This window comes from Lycorma delicatula, chromosome 1, assembly GCF_047948215.1.
Source record: "Lycorma delicatula isolate Av1 chromosome 1, ASM4794821v1, whole genome shotgun sequence".
NCBI lineage: Eukaryota > Metazoa > Arthropoda > Insecta > Hemiptera > Fulgoridae > Lycorma > Lycorma delicatula.
The window spans coordinates 127,805,241-127,826,304 of record NC_134455.1 but is presented as its reverse complement, the minus strand read 5'-3'; the positions used below and the strand labels follow the sequence as shown (position 1 = coordinate 127,826,304).

At 31.8% G+C, this 21,064-nt stretch overlaps 1 protein-coding gene across 2 annotated transcripts in view; it reads right to left on the bottom strand.

Annotated features, from left to right (window-relative positions):
• The window catches only part of LOC142318181 (acetyl-coenzyme A transporter 1-like), a 64,251-nt gene that overhangs the window by 11,261 nt on the left and 31,926 nt on the right, over window positions 1–21,064 (bottom strand). The window contains exons 5-6 of one of the 2 annotated variants that reach the window (XM_075354734.1): window positions 8,188–8,399; window positions 6,894–7,078 (exon numbers count right to left, since the gene is read on the bottom strand). In XM_075354734.1, the coding sequence (XP_075210849.1) occupies window positions 6,894–7,078; window positions 8,188–8,399 (397 nt within the window). The remainder of the gene's footprint in view (window positions 1–6,893; window positions 7,079–8,187; window positions 8,400–21,064) is intronic. The other variant, XM_075354733.1, reaches the window with a different exon arrangement.

Below are 21,064 nucleotides of genomic sequence, written 5' to 3'. Positions count from 1 at the left end.
CAATAATGAAATTATTTCATTTTGTCAAAATCATCTAAACCCAAAGGCATTTTGAACATTCTTAAGTACAAATTTCTTTGATTTTTTAAAAATATTTAATATTATTATTATATCCTATCTGATTTGCTCAGAACAGCAAAGTCTGTGATTACTATTTCATTTTAGGATTTCACTTATTTTTTGTTTATACTAAGAATACTTCAGCAAGTTAACTGGATTTCAACAAAACTTTGCAGGATGTTCTAGGAAGCTTGTAAAAAAGTATGTACTCTGAGTTAAAAACTGGGTATCTACAAAGTTAATAACTGGGTTGTTGGGGCTATTGTAGTCAAAAAAGAGCTACAAAAGATTTTTGTCGTTCTTTTACTGATGACTTTTGTTCATTTATTTAATAATAATTATGGTCAGTAAAATTGATAGAATTTTCTCGATTAATGATCATGATTTCCTGTACAGAGTAATTTAAAATAATTAAGACAAAATATAAGCAAAATATTTCCCATAAGTGTACCTCCCAAAATAGTTTTTTTTTTTTTTATTTTGGCTTGCGAAATATTTTCTCCTCATTTTGTGCTAAAGGGTAAAATGAAGACATAATGAAATTTTTATACCCACATAAAGGGAAAAATTTGGTGGTCTTGAGTTTTCAACCTAAAAAATTGAACATAAAAGTCTCTGAACGTATCTTGAGTAGTATCAAAGAAAGTTGCAAAATTCAAAAAATTTGAGTCAAAATATTGTTTTTTTTTTGTTTTTCCATAAATGAACTTTTTTAAATATATAGTAAGTAATAAAACAAGAAAAACGTGATAAAAAATTTTATTTTGAGAAAATTGATTAACTTAACTGAAAATGAGTTAATATTTCAGAAATTTTACTTTAATTTGAAAGAAAATAAAAATGTGGCCGGAAAATGATATAAATCTTTTTATATCAATACTTTATCCTATACGAAAGCAAAGTATGATACAAAGTAAGGTAGTAGAAAAGTATCCCAAAATGATACAAAGCATTTCTAGATATATTTTATTGAAATTTATTTTCTCACATGCCTCAAATCAGTTCCTAAAGTAATGCACAATTTTAAATCATTCTATATAACTGGTGGTTAAGTTTAGATAAGGTACTATTGCTTCAGCATTTAACATTTATAATATTAATATAATTTATCATCAGAAATTCATTTAAGATTTCACAATAATGAAGCTATAACTATGTTTATTTACAGTAATGCAATATGGATATTTTATAAAACTTACATATTTTAGTAAATAGATAAAAATTAATAATCCACGAAATACATATGATATGTAAATATCTTGGTTTAGATAGTTTGGGAAAACCCACACAAAGTTTGTTATAATTACTGAAACAAGCAATCTGAAATAAAATTAATGTACAAAATTAATCAAAATAAAATATTTTTTTAAGTTCAAATAATTCTTCATGTCACAGTTTTATAAATCTGTTTACATGAGATAAAATGTAGGTTTTAATTTTATCATTAGAAAAATATACTACCTGTAACATTAATTCCCAGTGGGCCCAGTAAACAATAGTTGACAATGGAACCACAAAAAAGATAATTTTGACTATCAGATTATGTGAGACATGTGGTGTGGATTTGGGAATTGCTGTGAGATGGGTACTGTATTAAAATAATATCTTTAATATAAATTTTTTTTCACTGGGAAAAAGCAGTTGATAGAATCAACTACTGTGATAATTAGATATATAAACTGTGCTAATAAATATACTCGTATATAGATTGCAATGAAGTGTACTCAGCATTGTTTAACCTCAGTTTTTCTTCTCAAAAATGTGAAAATGGTTTATTAAATGTGGCTCTGATCACTGGCATTGTATCCTTATTCTTCAATTCCCAATTGTTAGCATCCAAGATTTTGCTTACTGAGACATCCCAAGTATTTCCATAAAATTTTAAGTGATGTAGTTACTCTAATATAAGATAAGATGACAAAACAGTGATACTAGCTTATCTCAAATCATAAGGGATCAGTGTTATCAGAAAATCTTACCTATCTATCTTAGGACAAAATTCTTTTTATCACTTACAAGTTTCCTCACTATGACCAAAGTGCTATAAAATATTTATTATTTATCATAATGAGTTAATATATAATGTTCATAAATTTTTAATTAAATTAAATATGTTTCGTTAAAATTCATGGTTTATAATGATAATAAACCATGGTTTATAATGATAAATGATAATGGGGAGTTATTGATTTACATTTCATGTTTTTTTAAATTTTTTAAATATTTTACATAACCTATTTAAAATTTTTAATATAATTTAAAGACCCATGAATTGTTTAAATCGATTTTTATACAGATTGCCTAATTTAAAAACATTAATAAAACAAAAAAGAATGATAAAGTTTTAGAAGAAACACTTTCTATCGACAATGTTCTTAAATGACCAAAAATTATGAATTGAATTTAAAATGAAAATGACAGATTTAGTACTTGAAATCTAATTAATATGACAAACAATGTCATTTATTTTGTATAAAATAATATTTCCACTTACCAACAATTTTTAATGTAAGTATCCGAGCGCTTTCGTAGTCACTTCTCTATCACGGATTATTTGAAGTTATTAATTTAATATTCATGTATAATTATTAATTCATGTTTAAAATTATAATAATTTTTTACATATAATTAAACTGAAATTAAAATTGTTATGTATGTAGTAATTCAATAGTCAATTAAAAAAATAAGTTATATGTTAATAAAAATATAATGTCATGTCTGTAAGATGTTTGTGACTATTCTACCATATAAGTTAGTCATAAACATCTTACGGACATGACATTAATTTTTATTAATGTATAACTTATTTTATTAATTGACAATTGACTATTATAAACATAACAATTTTAACTTCGATTTAATTATACATAAAAAATTATATACATGAATATTAAATTAATAACTTCAAATAATCCCTGATGGAGAAGTGACTCTGAAAGTGCTCGAATACTTAAATTAAAAATTGTTGGTAAGTGGAAATATTATTTTATACAGATTATACTAATACCAACGGTGACAAATGCTTAGAAAATTAAGTGTAATTTTTATCACTTGGTATAGGCTTAAAAAATGATTCATCATGTTACATGATTTGTTATAATATACAAACTTAAAATGATTACAAAATGTGTTTTTAATAACTTGTAACTTGCTTGCTGTGACACAAACTCACTGTCATATGGATAAAAACGTTCAATATCTACTCATTTTCGTTAGGAATTTTGTTCTTTAAAATCATTTATTATAAACTGAGTTTTGTTATTGTTCTAACAGTAAAAAAAAAATATTAATGATAAAGTGAAAACAATGTAAAAATAATAAATAAATAGTATGTAGAATAATGTTCACAACGTAGAAATAAGATTATGCATCATAATTGGATGGTGTATTTTGAATCAAAGTTAACTGGCTTTGACTCTGTTAGTTAACTGAAGTACTTCGTTTCTAGAAGTTTAACTTAACTGGCTTTTTGACTTAAAGTTAACCTGGCCATTCTGTACAGAATGGATAAGGAATGAAGTACGCAGTTTCTCTGCTTCACTTATGCATGAGCCAATCTACCAATAAAAAAACCCTAATAACCTAACAAAAATAATTTAAAAACTCACAATTTATCATTATTATTATTTATTCATTTCCTATTCCTAATATTATACTCAATTTACCAATTATTTTATTTTTAAAAAATCTACAAAACATTTTTTTATTAGTCATGGATTTAAAAAAAAAAAAAAAATATATATATATATATAATTATACTTTCCTTAAGGCCACAAAATAGCATCAACTAAAACTAAGTGTCTGAATTACCAATATGAATTAAAAAGATATATGTTTGATGAAGGAGTAATATTCTATTAAATAAGAATGTAAAAAGTAGCTGAATATTCTGATATTTCAATTCAGTAGACGTGCTCTACTGAACTGAAATATATAACTTTGTCCTCCAATCACCATACCTTGTGTATCTGGTGCATATTTATTTCCAAACACCATCTCTTATATATTCTTCTTTCAACTTCCTAAACATACAAGTGATACTATCCTTGTACTTTTATAATCCTATTATAATAAACTGTATACTTGCTGGAATCTAAACCTACTACTATCTCCTCACACTTTCTTCTCTACTCAGAATTTTATTCACATAAATTTGAAAAGTGATTTGGGCTTCTTGAATCTATGTCCTAGTTCTTTATTTATAACCAATTCCTTCAACTACCTCTGACCTTGTTTTTATTATGCTCTTTCTACATAATTGTTTAACAGCATTCATGTTCAAGGAGCTAACTCCAGCTTTCTTCATTGCTTCACAGTGACACTGTTATAAATGCCTTCCTCAAGATAAAGAATACAATGTATAACTCTTTTTCACTAGAAATTGACTATTTACTTGCTGTTTCAGGTAAAAATGTTATCAATATTGGTTTTGTCTGGCCTAAAATCAAACTGCTCTTTGGAATCTACAACCTGTTTCTCATTTTTATTAACTGTCCATTTAGTACATCAAGAGGTTACACTAATACCTCAGTAATTTTCATACTTTGATGTGCAAACCGATTAAATATGGAGCTTGTTGTGTAAAGCTCTATTTCATAGGAAATTTCTTCCATTTAAATAATCACTAACTCACTAACAACAGTCTCTACAACCATAATGAGAGTATGCTTTATCAACTCTATAGATACACCAGGTTTTGTTATTTTTCATGCACTTAAGTGCTTAGTTGTTAATCTTCTAGCTGATATATCAATTAATTGCAAATTATACAATTTACAAGCTAGTCTAGACTTTTAGCTTGCAATGAGTCCATCCACCTTATCAAATTTTCTCTCCTAAATTCATTTATGGCACTTCATCATGTAATTACACCTTATGCAAGCACTCCTATACCCTAAATCCTGTAACAAACAATGGTGAAAAAGCTTTTTTCTTTTCAATTGCCAGATACTCTTAGGATCCAGATACTCAATTACCAAGGCTGTTTCTTAGGATTATATTCATGTAAACTGTATATATTCAATGTACTGTTCTTTAATATTACCTTCACTGGATTTTTCATCCTCTCTGCCAGTCTTATATAGAAACAAAATGGATTCATACCTTAAACTATTCAGATAATAATAAGGTCATTTAAGTATCTTCTACATTTTTCATATCTTTCTATTCCTTTGATGGCTAAAATCTAAATAAACTTTGCTTTTACAAGAAAGTGGTCTGAACCATACAATGATTTCATTGGACTTAAACATCTTGAATCTTAAAAGAGTGGTTGATTTGGTTATTGTTATTTGTTGTTATTCAATTAAATTTGATTGGGTTCTAATTGTAGCATATAGATTATGATAGACAATGCCAATCCATGGCCTTGATTGCTTATCATTTTGCTTTTTTAACACACTGGACTTAGATAATTTTCTTTAATATGAAATCCTACACTTTAACCAGCATGAAGGTGAATAGAATAGATCATGGGTTAACTAAAAATTTCAAGGAACTAAAGAAAAATAAAATAAGTGTCTAATCATGACATGGAGATTATAGGCAAAAGGAAGAGTACATGAATAAATTTAATTACTGGGAACATTTGTTTCAATAAAATTCTTTAAAAATTTAAATCATTCAATGGTAAGTATAATTTCTCTGAATAAGTTGCATAGAGCTGGCAATAAGAGAAACAAATCTCTATCAATAGCAACCTTCCTTCAGTGGTTGCCTTAGTTTTTTTAATTAAAAATAGTATAACAATGAATATTAGGTTTATTCCAATATATGTATGGAAAAGGGTTAGTCCAATCTGAAGGAAGTTTTGTTATTTTCTGGCATACCCACTTCCATAAAAATACTGTTTTGGTTACTTTCTGCAATATGTCTTCATATTTGCAATTTATATTTATTTTCTTGGGAGCTTTCAAAATTTTCATCAAATTACTGGGCATTCCAGATTTCAAAAGGAATTTATAAGTAGGAAACTTGGATATGAATATATACAATATATTTAATTTCTAAAACCAAGTGTGATGATTGGTGAATACTATTAGCAACTGATTGTATTGTTAGGAAATTTCTCAAAGATGTAAAATTTATTTGTGGATTGCCATTTTTAGTCATTAATATTTCCTTCTACTGAAGAGACTATGAATCCAAATATTTTCCAGATAAGAATAATCTTAGTGGCTGCGTGTTTGCCATTAAATATTGTTGGGAAATATTATATATATAATATGTTTTAAGCATTCTACATTCTGTTTGTTCTTCATATTCTTTTTCAGGGCACAAATATGATCACAAACTAACATTTTATGATTTTAACATTCGGTTGCCTGTGGTGTGACTTAGGAGATTTATCTGAAATTCTCTGCAGTCAGCACACATGAGACTGATATCAACCATCATCATATCATCTGATTATACCATATACCATCTACTTGTTTAGCATCTGTTAACTAACATGGTGGGTACAACATAATAAAAAAGAATAATTTTGTTAGTATCTTTTTTTCATTGAAAATGAAGATTTAAGACAACTTAAAAATAAAGAGAAGTCAGGATTCTACACCAAAATTAATACGCAATCATTACATATCATTCAATATTCAACAAACACTTTTTAAAAAGTTTCATATTAATTCCCAACCACTTGGGTCGAAGTAAAAGAAAATGTTTAAAAATGATGATGAAATTTGACTCTAAGATGAGACGCTTTTATTTGTCTTGTTTTTATTTTCAACAATCCAAAACTTTAACAATTTAAACTAAGTAGTTTATTTGCAAAACTTAAAATAATAAATAAGAATTTTGTGGATGTAACTAATCACTAACCACTTTATTACCTGAATGAATATGCAACGAAATATGAATGAACTGTAATTCTGTCTGTAGTGTAATTAGAAAATAATAAAGGTAAAAATAATTGTACCAGTATGTTCATTGACTTTACAACAGCTATATCTTCTATTGTTACACCAGCTTCTAATAATTTTATTGGAGTAATACTTTCACATACTGCAAACCCTACCTAAGAAAAAAAATCACTCAATTAAATCATTTTAGAAATTAAATAAAAACAGAAATGATAATGAGCATTCAATCAATGCAATCTGTGAACAGCGAACTTCTAATGGATTTTAATACGTGCTTCTACTTTCACTGTGGCTGTCCTTATTTGATTGTAGGGGGATTACTAAGTCAGGAAGAAGAGGCTGGAGGTTTTACTAATACTCACTTTGTATTGATGGCAAGAAAGTGCTAATTTCGTTATTGGGAGGCAGTGTTTTTAACACATTCCAATTGAACTGAAAAATTGCCTGGGATATTGTGAACATTTTCTAAAGTTTGACTTAGTGTCAAATACTTGCATAAATGGAGTGATACTTGCATGGAGTGATTTTTGATATTGCTTGAATAATGGGAATAACTTGAGTTAAATTTTCAAATAGTTAACTTCTTTAATGTTGATGAATCCCATTCACACTTTTTTTATTGTTGAAATAAAAACATTCTCTGGATAACATCTGTTTTCAAGGTACAATATGTACCTAACGGTGTACATCAGGACTGTCCAACATTCTTACTATTTTCTACCAAAGTAAGCATATAACACATAATATCTGTGTATTACGATTAAATAGAAAATTAATAAATTTAAAACACTAAAAAAGTACATGAGGTGATTGCATTAATCCAGTTTCACTGTAGAACCTATACTCTTCTTCTGGCAAGTTACAATGTGAGTTTTATGGACAAATATTGATTATCTGTTTATTTACTTTAATTATTACACAGTCCAAACAATTTATATATTTCAATCAGAAACATCACCAAGGAACAAGGTGAATAACTATGGAAAAAATATAACTATTATTATTAATCTTATACCAAATTTGTAATGCCTATTAATGGGCAATCTACTTTTCTTTTTTTCAGTGAGGTTTTTAATTTTTATTGAATTTAATTTAATACGAATTCCTATTAATAATTTTACAAAAATTAGAATGCAATAGCTTTTAACTAATACTTCATTATAAGAAAAAAAAAATGAGACATTTTTTCTTTTTAACTAAACCACAAAAAAGAACATTCAACACTTGTAAAAAAATAATAATAATAAACAAAGATTTGACTAACCGCTGACATTAGAAGCATCAATATTAATGAATAGACAGGTTTCAGTTTCAAAATTGAGAATAAAATATTATAATTCTCTTGTACAGTTTCTGGACAATAATTTCTACTAAGGCAATATGCTTCATTTGGTGAGATTACATGGTTTTCTTTTTTAAATATAGCAAAAAATGTAGTACAGAAGATAAAAATCCAAGATGTTGTAAATAAATATGCTTAAAAAGAAAAAAAAAAATTCTCATTAAAAATAAATTTGGCAGAAAACTTATATTTAATATTCTATTCTGAAAATAAAAAAACACTACATTGTTACCAATAACTTTGTTCACATAAAGAAATTCAAGTATTAACTTAAAAGTATACTTTTAAGTTAAGTTTAGGAATCAGTTTAACAGCCAAATATTGATCAAAACATGGTTCAGTGCAGTATAGCCAAATTGACTTAATTTTTAATTGTAACTCATACTACCAACAAACTTATGGGTTTGGTATGAGAGTAAACTTCTCTTCTTAAAACTTGATTATTTTACACAGCCAGAAAGTCTCTGAGGGTAACAACATCCAGATGACATCAGCTGAAGTTTAATAAATTTGGTTCCAATGTAATAAAAATTAAACAATGCTTGGTGAAGAGTTTACTAAACTCATTAGTAAATAATGAATTACTAATAGTTCATAGTACCCGTCTGACCATTTTTCTTATTTTTCTCTGCTTAAATCTTTTCATCCTGGAGTTAGTCGTGATATACATTCAGCTCTCATTGAACCAGAATTCAAAGTTTGGTGAATGTACGAGGCATGTTTTTTTAAGTAAGGGCCGTTTTCAATTTGCCACCATTTCATGCGTTGGAAATTGATGGCATGAGTGTAGAATGTTTATTTATATCAACGATAATCTGTTTGCAGCAATAGTTTAATGTTATTCCTCTTAGCCTGGCTGAAATTAGTCCTACTATAAATAATCCCGCGAGTTGTGAAGTGCGATTCAGTAATTCGTTATCTACTGGCGAAAAACAAATCTGCTGCTGATATTCATAGAGAAATTGTTGATGCTTACGGGCCTAGTATTATGTGCGAAGGTAAAGTTTCCAATGGTGTCGTTTGTTTTATGGAGGAAGGAAGAATGCTGGTCGCCAACTGTTACAACTGATGAATTGACTGAAAATGTGAATGCATAAAACTGGGAAAACAGAAGGCTTGTTTCTCAATTTCCAATTGAATTTTCTTTTGTTTCGCGTTCAGTAGTTTACGACATTTTAAATGAAAAACTGTTACAGAAAGTTGTGTTCCAGATGGGTACCATCATCATAATGTGTTTATGTTGTTTTCATGTGTTAAGTAACTCGTGTACACATTTTTGATAATTTTATCTCAATTCGTTTTTTGTATCATCGTTTAGCAATGGGCAAAGAAAATGTGTGTTTAATGTTAACCTGCAACATGAATACAAACTTTTGAAATTGTGTAATGACAGTAACAATGAACGTGTTTATTGCACACTATATGCTGGAGAATTTTCTGTTGCAGATAAAGGAAAGTGTGATATTGAAGACCACGTGAAAACAGCTAAACATAAGAGTGCTATTAATGCTATTGCTTCAGCAAATATGAGATTTTTTTAAAGCCAAAGATGGTAATAACTGTGATCTGGAGTGTGCTGCTAAAGAAGCTACGTTTTCATACCACACTGTTACACGAACTCAGTTTCAAAACATCAGTTATAAACTGGTTAAAAAGTTATATGACCCATAATTTTCATCGGCTAGAATTAAATCCGAAGCAATTATTGTTAACGTTATTTCGCAATTTATATTTGATAATGTGTTGCGTTCATTGGAAAACATTAATTACACTGACGGACCAAAAAAAATTGTTTAATGTTCCTCTAAGTGTGATACCATTTCTTGAATTGCTTTTTTTCATACATTACATATCTTTAAATACAATTTTCCTATCACCCTTAGTTTTAAATAAATTACGTTTCAAAAAAAAAATTAAGGAAAAACAGTTAAAATCTGTAAAATTTATAATTTTGCATGACCGTACCTGTGTTAGGATGATTTCGCTGATGCTTTTCTTTGTTAATAGCCTCATTCACATCCAGAATCAATGTCAAACAGTAATCGGCTAGCATGTTAGTATTCCATTACCCTTTATAGTGGTTTTCCATCAGTGAAATGTCTTTGTGGAAACGTTCTCAGTGTTCGTCACTTACGTTTCCGAGGTTGTCTGAGGAAAAATACAGATGTGAATGGAGGAAATGTATTTTCAAAGATATATTACACCCCATATTCTTGTAAAAAATAAAAAAATTAACAATATCGTGGTAACGTCGTATTTTTGTTTGTCGAGGAAATTTTTGCAAACGTCTTTAAATGAAGCCCAAGCTGCACTTTCTACATTATTTAACATCGAGTTAAATACATCACTTTTGACCAACTCTTTTTTGAGGACCAACAAATATTGCTTCTTTAATTTTTCCATTGTTTACATTTGGAAATTTATGCCTTATGTAAAAAAATTCGGTACTATCTTTCTTCATTGCTTTTGCAAAATTTTTCATTAGTCCTAGCTTGATACGGAGAGAGGGTAAAAATATTTTTTTGGGTTCAACTTAGGGCTCATGAACAATATCTTTCCCATTTGCAGTTAAGTTGTTTTTGTTTCTTCCACTCTTTGGTAACACACCCTAGCTCGCTGTCCCATTCGCAAAGAAAACACATGTATTTAGTATAGCCTAACTGCGTGTCTAACAAAATAGCTATAATTTTCAAATCACTCCATATGTTCAACTATTTTTTATAATTTATTTTTTTCAAGAACGTCTTTCATCACATCGTATGTCTCTTTCAAATTAATACCGTAAGTGATTGGTATTGAAGGATATTTGTTACCATTGTGTAATAGAACCACTTTTAAACTATACTTGGACGAATCTATGAAAAAGTGTCAGTCCTCAGGTTTAAATTTTTGTATTTAAGTAAATTCCAACCTTGCAGTCTTGATCCTAACAGTTCAGCTTGATTTTTTGATATATTTAAATCGCTAACCAAGTCATTTAATTCACCTTGTGATATAAGATGTGGCTTATTGAAAGATAATTCAAAATTAAAATCATTGTTGTCTTCTTCAGTACTGCCTGATTCTTCATCGCTGCTTTCGAAACATACATTCACAGGTGGCTTAGGAACTGGAATAATTTCACTGTGATGTACAGGCCTGATTGCAGATTGCAATGAAGGATATTTTACAGTATGTTTAGAATTTTTAGAAATTCATGACACACTTGTTAAACAAAAGTAACTATTGGTTACATGATACTTTGGTTCATGCCAAACCATAGGTACACCAAATGGCAAAACCTTCTCTATACCTTTCAGTCATTCTCTTAAATATACAGAATATACTCACCACATACATAACAAAAGGCATCCACATCATTTACACAATTTCGAGGCATTATGACACTGCACTGTTAACAAACTTAAGACAGCAGTAAGACTGAACAAAATTAATTCATTCCTAAATCCAGTGCTTAATACAAACAACACAGCTGTGTTTTCAGCTACATGTTTTGACCTGCACATTCATGATTAATCTTGTCATATGAAGGCTCACTCTTCAGTATTAGATATGATGTCATAATATGTGACTATGATATGATTTAATTCTTTATCTAGTATTGTTTATTTATGGCTTACAAATTATGTTAACAAAGTTAATCACTAAAAAATGAGTTTACAAAATACAATATATAAAATGCTAACTATACATTGAAAAATGAAAAATATCCTTTAATTAAAATTTAAATATTTTTCAAAAATGATGTGTGATAAAAAAATTCTGAGTTAATATTCATTTTCAGCATCAAAAAAACAGATTAAAATCATGTATCGCATGCTAGGAAACAAAAATTATGTTTATCAGTGTTATGTAACAGTAACGATGGATAGCTCAAACAGAAGTGAAGTAAAACTTGTTCCAATTGTAAGATATTTCCAGTCTGGAGGAGAAAATTCAAATTAAACTTTTAAATTTTGATGAAGTGTCAGATGAAACTGCTCTCAAATTTTGACTCCGTATCTTTTGCAGTGTGTGAAAAAATACAAACTTGAAGAAAAGGTGGTTTGTTATACTGCTGATAACACTAACAGTAACTTTTGTGGTGTAAGGAGAAAGGGTAATGAAAATGTATTCAGCAACATTGAGAGTGATTTTAGATAGATCTATTTTAGGTATTGGTTGTTAATTCCACATTGTACAAAATTCACTACAAACAGCATGTGATTTTCTACCCCTGGACATAAAAGTTATTGTTAGAAAAATTTATAAATATTTTCATATATATGCACTAAAAGGAACAGAACTTAAAGAATTTGTGGAAACAAACAACAAAAATTATTATCTCATAACAGCACTATGTTCCTTAATTTGTTATCTGCAATAGAAAGAATTCTTTCCATTTTTGATGGCCTATACTTCTTAAATTATGACAAATGCCCAAAATTATTATTTGATTTTTTTGAAAATCTAGTAAGTGAACCGTTTTTGGAATTTTTTTATGATACTCTACAGTTTAATAATATAGTTCTGAAACGGAAGCTAATTCTATCACAGCAACAGAAGCATTTCAGACATATTATGAATTAATTTGTCAATTTCAGGAAAAAACCACAAAAGAAAATAATGATGTTCAGGAACAAAAATTCTTTTCAAGTGTAGATAATTTTTATAATTCTAGTAACCAGTACTTAGAAATGTGGAGAACCAGTTTTGATAAAGTTAATAAGTTTCAGTGGGTAAATTTACGAACTGAAATTTCCTGGTTTGATTTAGACCAGGCAATGGAATTTTTAAAGAAATTATAAAATTCCATAAATATTGATGACCTATTTGACGAATTTACATTGCTGAACCAGGTAAAAACCAAAGGGTAGGTTGTAGTTAAAGTTCTGAAAAAGTACCAGATACTATTAAAGAGAAGTGGAAAGCAATTTTTAAGGTGTTTTGAAAGACTGATATTTCATGTGCAGTATTTCTAAAATGGTTGAGTTTGCGATGTCTTTGCCTGGGACATCTGCTCCAGTTGAGAAGAGTTTTTTAAATTGGGAACATTTGGTCTGCAGAAACAGGTAGACTTTCAGTATTTACTATTAAACATCTGCTAAATGTTAAAATTAATTCGGAACTTTCTTTTTGTGAATTTTATGATGTAATTAAACAAACCATTTCTGAAAAAGTCACATCTAGTGAAAAATACGACTGAATAATTAACGTTTAATGTTTCAGTAAACTGTTAAGACTTAAGTAATTTCAAAAATAAGTCCTGGGTTGGACCCAAAAAAATATGGTAAGCCGATATTAAAAATGTATTGCAGTGAATGGTGAATACGTAGAATATATATCTAAGTTTATTTTGTTATAAAGTTTTTTCTATTTCGCTTATATCAATTTTTATATCAAACTTGACCTTCCTTAAAAAAACATGTTTCGTATAATAAAATGGTTTTTTCATGATCACACTTTATTTTTTACTTATTAATACTTTAAAGGAAAAATAATGGTGGTGAAATTAAGGGATATATAAGGTTTATGTAAAATTACTATGTGGCCTATAAGAATCTAGAAGAAATTAGCTTTAAAATAATATACGAATTTTCCACACCAGTTCAGTAATCCTGAAGATTACCCTTGACAATTATAAAAGACGTTAAAAATAAAATGTGTGTAAAGTTAAGCTAGAAGGTAAACTAGGTAAGTTTACCTTTAGATAAGCTAGAAGGTAAACTAATTAGTACCTCTATAAATGAAATTAGAAGTTTAATTCAATAGTACATGAAAAGGATCTGAAAATAAAAATAAAGACATCTATTGTCATGCATTAAAATAGTATACTAAGTTTAAGCAGTGAGTTTAAACAACCAGATTATCATAAATAAATAATATCCAAATGATTGGAACAGCTCAAAAGAGAGATTAATCGTATTCCTAGTAATATATATTATCTATATCCCACCTATGAAAAATAAATAAAATAAACAGTGCCTATTTTATTATATAGCTGGTTTAGCCGAATGGAATAAGGCGACAGTGCCTATTTTATCAAACATAGCCATGATCCAGTTGATAGAATTCATGTAAATAAATAATAAAAACAGTCTCTACAGATAAAAATATATTTCAAGTTTTTACCTTTTATCAGATATTCAACAAATTAAGAGTTAAAAATCACATTTTTGCAGTATTTACCGTCAATTGTCTATCTTCATTAAATTATTCAATATAGATTGTGAAATAAAATTACACATCTAGGAAAGACAAGGTTATCAATTTTATTGTAATGATATTCTTTGTAAAATATTTGGCCGTTTAATTGACAGAGAATTTTTTTTTTATATAGAGAAATGAATTTGTTGTAAGTTTTACCATATACATTTCCTATGTAATGTTATTTTACCATTTATATTGGACATTTTAACAGTGATTGCAACATAAGTAGGTTTTGATTTTTTATATCTCCTGGTAATGATAGCAAAAAGTGCTATCATTAAAAGTGTATTAAAAGTGCTTCAAGACATACTCTATACACACTTCATTGCTATAAACATTTTTAAATAGTGCATAATCTTAAATGTCTCACTGGATCTGGTTATAGTGAAATATGATGTAAAATCTTATGAAACAATCATCAACAGAAGGCCTTTGTTGTCCATCTGTTCAATGACAAATCCATTGTTTCATTTCATTTATACCTCTTTGAAACATAATATTTTTTTCAAAGTAATTAAAAATACAATTCCAGTTTCTAAAAATACAGGAAATAATAAAAAATGTAAATTAGTGATCTATATCAATTCTTCAACTTTCCCATCTGTAAATGGGTTTATATATACACATAACACAGAAGTAGGGTTCAAGGAGGTACAATTATATTAAAATAGCAATTAATAAGCCCACTGGAACTGTTGTGTAAAGATTACTGAGGACATCATTTGGTGAACTGACCAAAAATATTTGAGTCGGGTAACATCTTTGGATTTTGATTAATATGTTGATAATATGATATCATATGTTTTTAATTAATGATAAAAATTTATTACTTCCTTTTTTCTACATATTAAGTGCTTTTGCAGAGATTTTTGCTTCATCAAAACATATGGAATTATATATATATGCTCTAGGTGGGGCGAATACTGTCTGGTCAAGAAGACTGGACCTAGTGACGCCTCTACCAACCATATGTTAGCTGATAAACACACAAGGCCCAACAACATTAACTGCCTGATTGCGGGCATCCGTGCACCATTTCCGCCGGTGATAACGGCAGCCTTCAGCGGCCTGCCACATTAGGATCCAGAACTGCTGTTGCTCTCCAATTTAAAAGCTCAGCTACAAGAGAGGAGATGACCCGTTGAGCAATGGGTCGAATACGCCGAAGGGCAGATGAAAGGAGATGCGCTGTCCTGCGTTAGGCAATACAAGGGCCTACAACTTGATTGGCCCGAATTCATCGATCGATTTCAGCACCAATACAACTGCCCACGGACTACTGCCAAGCTACGGTACAAACCTCATAGAAAAACACAAGGGGCTAGTAAACCAGTGGTGCTTTTCCTGTTGCAGAAGAGGAAACTCATTCATCGACTAGCTCCAGGTAGCGAGGTTGTCTTCCAACCAATACAGCTGGAGCAGCTCAGACTCCAGATTTGATTTTCGCTGCGGGTGGCAAACATCCAAGATATTAACGATCTGCTACATCATCGTTGAACCGAATGAGTGGGAGAGACTCAAGCTGCATTAAAATTGAAGAGTACTCGCGAAAGCTACGGCAGTTCTGGACGGAGATCGCTGGATCGAGTAGGTGGGCTTCAACCAGATGCTTCCGTGGCTAAAACATATAAGGCAACTCGACATAGAAGCAGCTTGGATCCGTGGTGTCCCTACTGCCTGGAAGGCCATTTTCACAGGGAATAACCAGTTAAAACGTCACAGCAGGAAAACTAATAAGGATACCAACAGCGGAGCCAAAGGGGCCTTCTATCAACTAGAATCGGATATCCCCAGAATCATCGTCGAAGTAACAGGACGACTCAGGAAGGCAGCCAAAGATTCTGCTGCTAAATTCAACTTTGGAAAAGCTGAGCTGCGACCGTGGTAGCCATTTGCAAAACCAGAGAGATCTGGAATTGAATTCTACTTCCTGTCATACAAAGGGAGTAGTGTCAACAGAGCTCTTCTGCGGCGACACGAAAATTTCCACCACGCTTCTGCTAGTTTCGGGACTTCGGGTAAAAGTTATCTTAGAACATGAGTGGCTGAAGGAGCAACGAGCCATGCTGGATTATAGTTTTGGCTGCCTCCAACTTGGCAGGGAAAATCGAACTGGACTGGCTGGTAGTGAAAAGTTCAGAACCCACTGAGATGAAGGCAGGACTAGAGACGGTCAGCAGTGCATGAAATCCGATTTCAGAAAGGAAGCCAGCCGTTTCGCTTACCGATATATCGGTACAGAAAATAAAAGAAGCGGATTATGAGAGAAAAAGTAGAAGAGATAATAAGAGCCATTCGACATCGCTCTATAATTCTCCGGTGATCATCGTTAAGAAGAAATTCTCTTCACCACGTTTTTATGTTGACTTCCGGTGACTGAACGACATAACTGAAGATGTGGATTTACCATTGCCACTTATCAAACTATTAAAGACCTGGGAAGCGCTCGGGTTTTCTCAACAATCGAACTTAAAGTGGCTATTGGCAGATACGACTGGAGGAATCAGCTAAACAATTCCAGATGACGGCCGATACTAGTTTTCAGGCCATTTGGCTTGAAAAATGTACCTAGCGCAATCCAATCTAATGTCGGATGTTTTCTCGGGCTTCTTTCGCCAGTGTTGCCCGGTGTATCTGGACGACTTCACAAGAGCATAAATGCTAAGAGCATTTATGTTCCCTAGGCTTGATGGTGGAACGCCTAAAACTTCACCACCTGACGACTCCTTGGAGAACTACCAATTTGGTCAACACGTAGTGTCAATCTGGGGCCATGAAATCAGACCCACGGGTAATATTCCGCAGCAGAAACACCTACGGGCCATCATTAAACACAAGACTCCTGAGTGAGGAGAAGATGATCCTCGGTACGCGTAACTAGCTGCGAGAATACATCCCAAGATTCTCAGAGCTTTCCGCGCTGTTGATTTACCTGCTTCGGAAGAAACACTGGAAAAGAACAGAACTGTACAACAAACCTTCAGCCGAACGTTGAAACAGTCGGCTGCCGCAATGCAAACCGACGCCAGCCAGCAAGGACTGGGAGCTGTGCTTTTTCCAGCAAGAATGGGGAACGAATGGTCATCTTGTACGCCAGAACGAAGCTCACAGAGGCAGAGAGGAAATAACATTCCAATTAGCTTGAATGTCTCGCCCTTGTGTCAGCCATAAAACGCTATCGTCTGTACGTAAAAGGCCAAACTTTCATCCTCAAAACGAACAACAAGGTTTTGACAAGGCTACGGCAGGCCACCCGGCAGAAAAAATATGCTTCTTGGGCCTTATTGGTTTAAAGTTTCAAGTTTACACTAGACTACTATCTCCTGGCCAGGAAAATGAATTACTTGCTGTCGAGAGAACCTGCGGAAGAAGAAAATACTGCAATGGTGGGAGAGGAAGATAGGCTGCACCCGAATAACGCGGTCAAAACGAGAGTGGAGCGGTTACAACTCGACTACAACAAATCATCCCCACTTCTTTGTTTAATAGGTGCGCGAGGCACAAGAGCCGATCATAGTGCCAACGATTACACCAAGACTCAAATTCGGCCTCGGGCTCTCACCTAAGAGCGGACAAAGACTGCATCATATGGACAGTAGTAGGACCTCGACCAGTGAGAGTGTACGTCCTATCTGGCAGCCGTTCAGCTGTCATGCGACACTACCACAACTCTTCAGAAATCGGTCACCGCAAAGGAGAAGAGACCTGGCGGGCGATCGGTCAATACTGCGATTAGTAGGGCCTTACGCAGTGCGCACATAGGGCTAAGCCCTCAACCAGACAATCATTGACCTAGGAAGCCTACAACCTGTTGAAGGCATGTGGTAATTAATTTAATGGGTCCCTATCCAGAAACAGAACGAGACAATAGGTTCCTAGCGGTAGCTACTGACCTGTTTTCCCGTTGGGAAGAGACTAGGCTCTTTCCTTGATCTAACACGGATACAATCTTCAGCTGTTTGGAGGAGGAAGTGTTTTGCCGCTGGATCTACCCTGTAGTCTTACAGATAACGGGACTACGCTAACATGCCGGAAGTGGAAGAAGTTATGCCGTCTACGACACTGGACTATACCCGTAGACTATCCACGTGCAAATCCCACGGAGCGCCGTAATGAGGAGGTGAAGAAGACACTAAGAGTAGCACTTGAGCAGAAGGGGGATCTGGGATAAGTGTGCCGCTAGTGTTGCTCGCATTAAGAAATCTGACCAACACCCCGACCGGGATGCCATCAATTGGAGACAGTTGAGACCCGGAGACTGGCAGCTGCCGAAAGCGGAGGAACCGCTATAACAATTTAGAAAAGAGAGGAGAAGCCTCCATCAAATCAGGAGGCCTACTGTCAAAAGAAGTTCGTCGACAACAGAGAACAACCGACACTAAGGTAGACGACCAAGTGTTCGTCAGGCGGCAACGGCCCTGCTCGTATTGGTCGGTACACAGGATTTGAAGCTCGTACGAGAAGGTCCGATCAATGAACATGCCAGTCAGAGGATCCATCGTACCCGGGGGAGGGGCACATTCCTACTGGAGCAGTAGGTCTGGCCGGTAGCGCCCGTAGGCGTAGCTGTGTGAAGACAGAGCTGGACGAGCGCCGGCTCGAGGACAACCGCCTCAGCTGCGCCAGCAGAAGGCGTCAGTCGCCGACCCAACACTGTGGAGCAGTGGGAGCCACCACTGCCACGCTGTAATGGGAACCCCCTGCCACTAAGGGGATGCTCGGAATAATTCCAATGGACAAGCCGCAACTTACCGACTACAACTCGTCGAGCCAAATCGACAATCGCCAGGGACCAGGTCCGGACTCAACAGCTCTTTTCAGGGCTACTTAATCAAATACACAAACGGCCCTTTTCAAGGCAATCACTACAGAACCCAAACTCCCCTTTTTAGGCCTACCAATTGTTCATAAAATGCCATCGGAGTAATCCGGTGACATATGTATGTGTGTGTGTGTGTGTGTGTGTGTGTGTGTGTGTGTGTGTGTGTGTAATTAAAAACATATTTTGAAAAATTAAAATACTGTTTCCGGCGCTAGTTTAATAATGAACTATTCAATTGCTAACAACCTGTGGTGGATAACAGAATTATTGTTTATTATCACAATTTGAATAATTAAAATTTCTAAATTACCTGTTAAAATGGATGTATAAAATTATAAAAATAAATTATGATTGGATATATGTTGAAAAATCGTATTACGAATAACAATAACTAATAATAAATCAGTAATCCATGTCATAAAAAAACTAGCAGTATACTATGATCTAATTAATAGAGCATGAAAATTGCAGAAGATAATATTAAGTTAAAGAATCTAATTGTATTAAATTTATACCACTGAAAAGGTTAAAATACATATAAAGAGAACATTAATAAAATAATATCACATAAAATAAATGAATTTATTATATTAAAATAGAAAAAAATTATACCCTATTAAATTATAATACTATCTTCGTTAAATAAAAAAAAATTAAACACAAAATTGTGCCTTTTTCTACATATCCAGAAAGAGGGATAACTTTAGAATCTTTATTGATGCCGTTTACCAATTGCGAGACAAATTTAAGTAAGGCATTTACAGAGCCTAAAGTTTCTGAAAGCCAAATTAATTAACACTAACAAAATTATATTTATTAAAAACGTTAACCAGTCTTGACTTTACCACAGTTTCCAGAATCTTTGAAAATTGTGAAAGCGGGCTATGGGCCTAAAGTTCTCGACATAATTACTATATCCTTTTTATAAATGGGAACTATCACTGCTAGTTTAAGTTTATCTGGAAATTTACCCGACCGCAAACTTAAATTGCATAAATACGCAAAATCATGAGAAATATGTTCGCACACGAAATTTAGGGCATACGGAAAAATTTTGTCAAAATCAGATGACAATTTCTTTTTCAAAGACATATTTCCAATCTCGAGATAATGTGTAGGTTCTAGGAAAATAGCGACTCCAACTTCGGTTGAGGTAAAAATATTGTTTTACAAATATTGATTTTAAACTGTAATTTCTTTGCGATTCTTAAAAAAATAGCTATTAAAAATAAAAGAAACCTTTTTAATCTCACTAAGTACCTGGCTATTTATCTGGGCTTTAGTTGTTCTGTTTCATATTTTTATCTTTTTTACCTATTAACTGATCAATTAGTTTCCATTGTTTTCTATTATCACTAGTCTTAATAAAAAAATTTCTAAAATATAATTCTTTAGACTTCTTTAAGTCATAGATAACTATTTCTGTACCTATTACAGCATCTATTTAAATCTAAATTATATGGTCGATTTTTAATAATAAATTAAAAGACAAAAAATAAATTTTTTCTTGTCTATTTCATAAATTATTCGATACCCAGTATTTAATTTTGATGACATTTTTAGTTTTTGTTTAGAACTCTTTTCAAAGTAACTTTTAAATGTTCATAAAATAACTCAAAAGCTCTGTCTACGTCTTTTTCATTAAATACTTTATTACAATCAGCATTTAACATGACATGTTTAAACCTAACTAAATTAATAAAACTATACTGATATAAAGTGTTACATTCTCAGTTTTCTTTACATATAAACTTATTTTCTTTATATATAACATCACTCCAGGCTAGT